This window comes from Cyprinus carpio, chromosome B4, assembly GCF_018340385.1.
Source record: "Cyprinus carpio isolate SPL01 chromosome B4, ASM1834038v1, whole genome shotgun sequence".
In the NCBI taxonomy this organism is placed as follows: domain Eukaryota; kingdom Metazoa; phylum Chordata; class Actinopteri; order Cypriniformes; family Cyprinidae; genus Cyprinus; species Cyprinus carpio.
This window is the reverse complement of record NC_056600.1, coordinates 10,042,898-10,051,754: the sequence shown is the minus strand read 5'-3', so window position 1 is coordinate 10,051,754 and position 8,857 is coordinate 10,042,898. Positions and strand designations below refer to the sequence as shown.

Below are 8,857 nucleotides of genomic sequence, written 5' to 3'. Positions count from 1 at the left end.
TTTATGCAGTCAGTAAACGATATGGGAAGTGTTTCCTCTTCACAGAAGCCTGTTTATTTTTATATGGTTAGTTGCATTTCATAATTTTAATTTTGCATTGTTTTTCCCCTTCAGAACAGGCCCGTGACCCATTTTCGGGTCTCTCCCCGTCAGTTGAGAATCATTGGTCTGGGCGTCTCGGAGCAGTGATCTAAATGCTCTCAAGTTAAAGCGCTTGTGTTTCTGTCGCCCGTCATCAACAGCAGGGTCAATACTCATTGTCTCAAGAGGCCTGATGGAGAACACACAGACCCATCCTAATCAGAGGTGGATATTCATAGCAGCGCACTCACTCTAAATGCATTCATGAAGTATTCATCAAGCCTCAAACACAGGCTTTTCATCTCTTTAAATCAGGCTGGAAGTGTTTTTGTTTTGTACTTTTTTTTTTTTTTTTTTTGCCAACATATCTAGTACGAGAGCTAGTTAGTAATTGCCTCTGTCATGTCGGCTTCCCTCAGACTCGGCTCGCTGTTATCATGTTTGATTAGTTTGCCCTCTATTTTTCATCCTTGTACTTTTCTCTCTCCACTTTCTCTGGATCCGTTTCAGCGCTTTGCACAGTTGATCAGATAATTTCCTCGTCATATTTGTTGCCATGGTGATTTTACTTGCCTTAAATGTCAGCAAGTGAACTTCACTGATCTTTATGTCTCGCTAGACTGCCGTCCTGTCATTTTCTTTTCCTTTTTATCCTAGATAAACATTTTTATTAAATTTTTTTGCGAACCCTTTCTTAAGGTTCAATTTGGTAACATTAGTTAATGCATTAGGTATCAGGAATTAAAACCAAACAATACTTTTGTAGAATTTGTTAATCTAGTTTAAATAAAATAGTATAAATTAACATTATGTACAAAAATGAATAAATAAACAATAGTGCATTTATAAATAACCATTAAAATTCTATATAATTTTTCATGATACCTAATGCTTTAATGTTATTATTATTTTTTAATTTAAATGCCTGGAAGTAAGGACAGTACAATACAAAGGTAAACACAACAATGAGATTTTATTTTGTAATGATATTACATTCCACAGTTTTAACATTTTTTCCAGAATTTTTCTTTTCTTTTTTTTATTCTTAAACATTTTTTACAGCTTTATTCTTTCTTTTTTTTCAGGTACTCAACAGACACATTACTGATGAAAAAAGATCTGAAAAAAATTTTAGGCTTTAGTGTCCCATTAAAAAGCTGCAGTTTCATCGATTCTGCTACTTTTTTCATTTTTATTTTTACATTTTGAAGACAAAAATATTCCCGCTCAAGTTTCCCATCCCACCCTGCTCAACAAATAACTGAACAAATGCTGACAACTGTTGGCTGTGATGTAAACACATTTGTGTGAATATAATGTGTAGATTGTGTAAAGGAATCTGTGATCCTGAGCCCATATTACCTACATGCCCAACGCTTCATGATCTTCCTTTGAGAAGAGTCCTAAAAATGGCCACTAAGTGACAGTTAGGCTGTTAGTTTTTATTCATTACCACTGATTCTATAAGACCGACTGAAGTCTTTCACTATAAGCATCACAATGATCCATTGTTCCATCAAAACTTATGAAATGGAGTTCACTACCTGCTTTCAGTCTGGGACTCTCTGTCTAGGACGGTTGCCAATTAAGCTGTAATTGAAAGTGTTTGTTCTTGGCGTCTGATGCGAGCATCTGCCCTTCAGTGCTCTTTGATGTCTTTATACTCTGTGATTGAACACCCCTCTTTGCCTTGTTGAAGGAAGGAGGAGTGAATTTAAGTGCATTTCTAAATATTCTTACATGTTTTTCTCAAATAGGACTGTGGAGCTGGTTTTATTTGAGAAGTGTACAACTAGCGACTGACCCCATTTATGTCTTCACCTAGGAGCGTAATCCATGGACTGAAATACATATTTTCCTCCTAAGTGTGTCAAGGAACACTATCTTATATAAGGCCAGATGGGCTTGTTGCAAGATGCCCCTAAAACAGATTGTTTATTGTGTATTTATGCAGGTTTTCTGTTGCATGCACATTGTAATCTAGCACTGTGGAGTTTGTGGGCTGTGTTTGGTCGATTTGTTGCTTCTGGAAAGTGTGAAGAAATCTTCTGGAGTTCTGGATGTTTATGTAATTTCATGGCCAATTGCATTGTCAGCATGCAACAAAGTCTTTTTACTTGAATGCTGCCACACAAATCACGCAAAGAGCCCATAAATATGTCAGAAACCTCTTCTGAATGCTTCCCATGAAGACTGCTGGACCCATATTTCATCAATGCAGAGTTGAGGAGACTTTTGCTAGTGAACTGTTGGCTGTGTTTATGGTGAAAGATCCCATGAAATGGGTTTGGAAGTAATGTTGGGATGGATCCTTTTGAAATGGCTTTTAGGAACTGGCTTTAGTTTGTCACAGCTCTGCAAAACTTCACTTGGCAGCTTGTTTTATAAACCAATGCAATGAAAACTCTCAAAATGAATGAACTTTATGAACCAATTAATGGTTGTTAAAGAACTAAAGTATGAAAATCAGCGCAACCAATGATGCTTTGTGTGAATAGCTGAATAGCTCTTGCTATTGATATTTGGAAGCAGGTGATTTTTTTTTCTCCCTTCTAGAAATCTGTAAACATGGTCTTGCTGCAAAGCTAAATCTCCTAGTGTAGGTTTTTGGCATGGATGAATGAGTGTGCTGATTCGCCAGTGACCCTTGACCGGTGTGTCCCTTCATAGCATGCTGTTTTATGGCTTGCCAAGTGTTTTTTTTTAATGCATCTATAGCTTGTGAAATGGAGAATAAAAAGTTTAAGATTGTGAAATGAATGCGTGAGAAGAGAAATTATGAAAACAGCTTGAGGGAACCAATCACATGTCGGCTTAGAGATTGTATTAAGCTTGTGCTTGCCGCTGTCCTACATTTCGAGGTCACGATTCCACAGATGTACCTCTTTTGTGCACCGCTGCTGTCTCACGAGGCACTTACATACCACATCCTGTTTTGGGAGTTCCCTTTAAGTAAAGAGACACATGGTTAAACAGAATAGGAAGTTGGATTCAAATGAGGATTTGTTTTGTTAGCCCATAGATGCTTTCAGAAGTGAAGTCAGCATGCGTTCCCTTCAAATGGCATAAATGCCTCCTTCCAGACAAGCTTAAGGCAGTAACAGTGTGATGTTGAGTTGTCTTTCTGTCTGCGTCAGTCGTATGTACAGGGACTAAGTGTTCGCTGTCTAAAACAGGATATGGCATCTTTCCTTTCCAGTAATTCTTGGTTCAACAAAAGCCTACCTGATTTCCCCCAAGGCAGGTTTTTTTTTATTTTATGCATTATTATTCTTTTTATGTTTCCTTTTTTTTTCTTTTTTTCATATGGAGACCACAAAACTCTCTCACACAGATACTATATTGATAGTAGCTAAAGAATTTGCACACTTCCTACACACTCATTCACACTCATGATGACTGTAATTACTAAAAAACAAAGGAAGAAGCACATAATAAAATCGAAAGCAAGTTAGAAATGTCCGTTGATACCATGTGGACAGGAATAAGAAATGAAACATGGAAAATGCTCCAAAAAATGTCCTTCCCGTTAGGATGTGTTTGTTTTCTCTTCTGGAATATTATAGGTATTATTTTTCTCTTTACAATTTGCTGTACAGCAATAGCAACATAACGTCAAAAGCAGGCATCTCCAATTCCTGAAATCTTCCTCGTTTATGCACGAGCGGATCATTTAGCCGCATCCCAAGAGGCATTTCGATAGTCTCCAGGGTCCGAGACAAATCGGCGGATTTAGCCACAACAGATCCAAATCGCATCAGAGTTGTTGTCCTCTCATGTGAAAGCCACGTGGTCTTGGTGCTCTTGATTTGTCCGAACTCCTGGGCTTTAAACATTGGCACTGGACCTCCATACTTGTCCAGATACAAATACCATAGTCTCCAGGTTTGACAGTTTTTTTTTTAACAGACATGTCAATATCCATCCTTGCAGCGTCAGAATGAGCAATACTGTCTGTTTTTCACTTCATTCGTCACCATTTTCTTGTGCTCACCAAAGTCACAACTTTGAAAGGTTTTCCTGTGTAGGATCTTGATGATGGAATGTCTCGTTGATATTATCTTTACAATATTTTTGCTTTGTTTTCTTTTAAACGATCAGGACACTCAGTTGTAGATTCACACACGTGGTTAAAAAATTGCCTGGTTGATGAGATTAGAAATGATTCTAAATGAACATGATTTTATTCTTCAGGTATGGTCTTTTTTTTTATGTGTTTTGTCCCCCATTGTCCAGCTGCACATGTAGGCTTGGGGATTTTCAGAGGCCATCCCTTAACACACGGTGCCATTTTCTTGGCGGGATTTGGGGCACGTGGAGCGAGGGATCGGCTGTACAGAGGGCGCCAGCGTGCAGAAGAAACCGGCGATGAGGGACAGGCCCAAACCGCCCCAGGCACAGAACATTGACCAGCCGTAACCGTGACTGATGTCGTCTGGGAGGCCGTATATGTAGCGAGGGTAACGGGACAGCTCGAAGTTGATGCCTGCTACACAGGTGCACAAGGAAATGATGCAAAATGTGCCTGAAAAAGAGCAAGAAAATCATCAGAATATTCATCCAGCTGAAGTCTCATACTTTTACTGTGCTGATTTTGAGTTCCAGTTCAGTGGAAATCTGCCGATATTTCTGGAGAGGTCTACATTAGAAGTGAATCATACAAATAGTGGTCTTTGCGCAAAGTAAACCCACACTTGACCCTTCGCAAAGACCCGCCCCCCTTAGTTACTGTTGCTATGTCCGACAAGCTATGGTGCTCTCACGCCACACCATGTTCTCACTCAGTGAAGAATACAGGAAACTGACAACATGCCGACAGACAAGACAGTGCAGGTTACTTTAGGTATGAAACAGTCTCAACAAATTTGGTCAATTTTTAAGTAATTCAAACAATAAATACTGTTTTGTGGCTCTTCAGTGTGTCGCTGTAGTGCCTCAGTTCAAGCATGTATATCCTGGGACTGCATATACATGCAAATAAATATGACTGATATTAGAGGACTGGAGAACCAAAAAAATCACAAGCGGGCTTTGATGAGATGGTCAGAAGTTATTTAAATATAGCTACCAAACCAAATAATCATTTTAGAATGATTTCCAAAAAGGAATCTATAGAAAGTTGTAAAGGATTTTGCAGTGGCAGCTTTCTGTCTATACACTGTCATTAATTGCAATTAATTGTATTTTCAATGTGCCGCATTGGCTGTGTTACAGGCCTACGACAAGCTGCGGTTATGTTATTACATAACATGACAGTGACATTCCATCAAGCAGTTGCAGACTCGGCATATTCACAACTCCTCTTTCACAAGCCTTGTTTCATATATAACAAGCTTTATCTGCAAGTGCTGCCCTGTATAGATGACGCTGTCGTAACATGCTAGTTGATAAAGAGCTCTAACGAACTGATTTTCATTTTCCCACACCATGTGACCGAGCGAACATTCAGAGGGGATTCATCCCGCCATAATCTGACCCTCAGCGCTCCTTCTGCCTTTATAATTTAGAATCTTAATTGGCTTTATAATTGCCATTTCATTATTCAGGTGCAGGGCATCACATTAATCCAGAGAGTGAGTGAGTGTGTGAGAGAGTGACGCAAAACAAGTCCGCCGCTTCCTCCGCTCGACGGGCGTTAACAGAATATCAAAATGCTCAGTAACGAGGACACAGGCTGTGTTGATTGGTGTGGGCATCTGTGTTGTGAGGGGATGAGCTCGTGGGTGCGTTCAAAAAAACAGCGATGGTCACCGTCGAGAGCCTCAATATTAGTTGGCGTAAAGTGAGATAAGAGATCAGGAGATAATTAATATTACGTAATTTCTTTAATGCCAGCTTCCTGGCTGTCCTGGCTGTGTATATGTTTTATATGTGTGTGTGAGATTTTGAATTTTATATGATATTTATACATGTGGTTTTATTATTAAATTATCTGTAATAAATTCACAATTTATTCTTATAATGTAATTTTCTTTCCTTTTTAAATTATTATACTAAATATAATACTGTATATAATATAATAAAATATACGTATATAACTACATATGTGTATTTACATATAATAGATTTATATACGTGATTTTATTATTAAATGACTCTTAAATTAAAATTATATTTAATTTTCTTTTATTTATGGTTTTCTTTCATTTATATTATTTTTTATTTATATTATTATATATGATATGATATGATATGATATGATATATATTGTATTATATTATATTCACGGAAACACATTTTGGAGAAATGTTTGCAAAATGACTCTTTGTAAGTTTTTTACCCATTCAGGTAAATTAGCACAGTGTTTCCCAACCCTTTTCCTGGAGCAAGACAATTTTTTTTTTTTTTTTTTTTTTTTTAATAAATCTTCCTAATCAAACACACCTGATTCCACACATCAGCAGCTCGTTAATAGAGACTCCAAGACCTAAGTGAATGGGTGAGATAAGTCAGACATCCAAAATGTGTGCCTTCAGGAACACGGTTGGGAAACCTAGCAAAAATGCAGGCATTGTATACATTTTTTATTTATTTATTTATTTTATTTTTTAAAGTAATGTAGCAAATCAATGAATACAGATGTTTTAATAATAATAATAATATCAAATGTATTTAAACATTCATTTATTATCCAAAAACAAAACCACTTATCGTACATTTCAAATTACCTTATATTATGGTTTTATAAAATGTGCCAAAATAAGCTAAGTAATTAAGTTGAAGTTTGACCAAATTTCATTCATTCGGGAAGCATAATTTATAATAATTAGGTCATCAGGGAAAATGTTAACATCCTCACATTATTTATACTTGCATAGATTTTATTTATTCTTATTCTTATTCTTATATCGATATATATACTTATACAGATAATGCTATATATCTTGACTTAACTATAATTTAATCTGTGTACATATTGTAAACAGCCTATATCGTCCATGTAGGCTTGTTTTGATTTGACTTACCGCCCATGAGGAAGAGCAGACCTGCCACATACTGCATGAGGCCACGGTCCCAGCAACATCCCAGCATCCCAATGATCCAGCCGAAGAGGATTATGGCCACCGCCATTCCCATAAATCCTGCCGTCATCCTCCGCAGATCTGTGGGTGGCGGGAAATAAGGCAAGTCAAACACATGACTCAGAGCTGATAAAGGCACAGCGTGGACACGCTCCGCAAAATGACGCATTTTAATGAGCGCTTCTATAAGAACTGTACTATGTTCTATATTATTACGGTTTATTCTTATATATTCATAGTTGTTGTTTTTTTTTAAACCAGCTTCATCAGGCAATCCATGAGATAGCAGAATTCAGAATTGAAATTGAAAATGAATATAACTGCATATACTGTACAGAGTTCATAAACATTATAAATCCTGCAGTAATGCACTGCACTTGCCCTGCTGTGTTAGAGTTTGAGTGTGCGGCCACACGCTGAGTGTGTGACAGGGTTGACCCTGTGTTAGCTAGAGGGTAGGACACAACATTTGTGTTCGTTAGCTCTTTTTAATCTCACAGTTGAATTCTCGCATCACAGAAAAGGTGGCAGGCCCAAAACACTGGGCACGGTGGCTAATGCCAGCCAACTGTGAAAGGGTCACAGAGTTCACCTCCGGGGCAGAAGTGCCACTAGATGAGAATGCTGTAAGAGAGCTTTTATTACTTTTCTAATAGGTATGATGTTTTAAAAGCTTTTTTTTTTTTGATCATAGTCATATCAAAACGAAAATGTCAGATATTTATGAAACAGCAATTCATCATTCCCACATCTCTATGACAGGATATTCAGCAGATGCTTGTTTGTTATTGCTTAAATTGAAAGTGCCAGATTTCATGAATGTATGGAAGCCTGTTTCATCCTCTAAGAATAAATGGTAATTGCGATGTTTGCTTTTGGCACTTGTGACTTAATATTCTTAACTTTCCTTAATTTGCAACTTTAAATCTCAGAGTAATTTTATTCGTTTCAATTGCAACCATTTCAGTTAACTTTTTTTTTTCCACAATATGATTTCATATGGGACATTAGTGTAGTTTTATTTCTAGTAACTGCAACTTTTATCTTTAACTGCAACTACAACGTGTCTTCATTTCTCACAACTGCAACTGTTTTCAGTAACTGTAACTTCAAAATGTGACATTGTGACTTTCTTGTATTTGCAGCTTCATCACAATGCAACTAATTCTTGCAGTTACAACTTTGCTTCTCATAATTGACTTTATCTTACAACGTGACTTTATTTCTCACAGTTGCCATTCATTTTGGTAATTGTGGCTTTATATCTCACTATGTGAGGTTTTTTTTCCTTTAGTTGCAAATGTTTTCTTCATAACTGACTTAATCTCATAATGCGACTCTCACAATTGCAACTGCTTTGGTGTAACTGTGACTTTACTGTAAATCTCGCAATGTGGTTTTACAACTTTTTTCGCAATACAACTTTATTTCTTGTAGTTGCAACGTGTTTCTTGTAATTGCGATTTAATATTACACTGTGAATAATACACACTGTGAATTTTTGTAGTATTTGCAACTGAATTTTTTTTTACAATCCAACTGTATTTATTGTAGTTGCAACTTTGTTTCTTGTAACTGTGACTTAATTTTACACTGACTTTCACAATGAAACAATTTTTGGGGAAATTGCAACTCTACATCTCACAATGTGACTTTCTAGTATCTCCAACTTAATTTTTCACAGTGCAATCTTCTTTTTCTTGTAGTTGCAACTTAATCTTACCCTGTGACTCTAGCAGTTTACTCTGAGGTGG

General features: G+C 36.9%; 1 protein-coding gene across 2 annotated transcripts in view; it reads right to left on the bottom strand.

Annotated features, from left to right (window-relative positions):
• Positions 1–1,114: 1,114 nt before the first annotated feature.
• Positions 1,115–8,857, bottom strand: part of LOC109064259 (transmembrane protein 178B) — a 93,571-nt gene continuing 85,828 nt past the window's right edge. For both annotated transcript variants that reach the window (XM_042721894.1, XM_042721896.1), the window contains 2 exons: positions 7,047–7,184; positions 1,115–4,606 (listed from right to left, as the gene is read on the bottom strand). In XM_042721894.1, the coding sequence (XP_042577828.1) occupies positions 4,356–4,606; positions 7,047–7,184 (389 nt within the window). In that variant the 3' untranslated portion in view covers positions 1,115–4,355. The remainder of the gene's footprint in view (positions 4,607–7,046; positions 7,185–8,857) is intronic.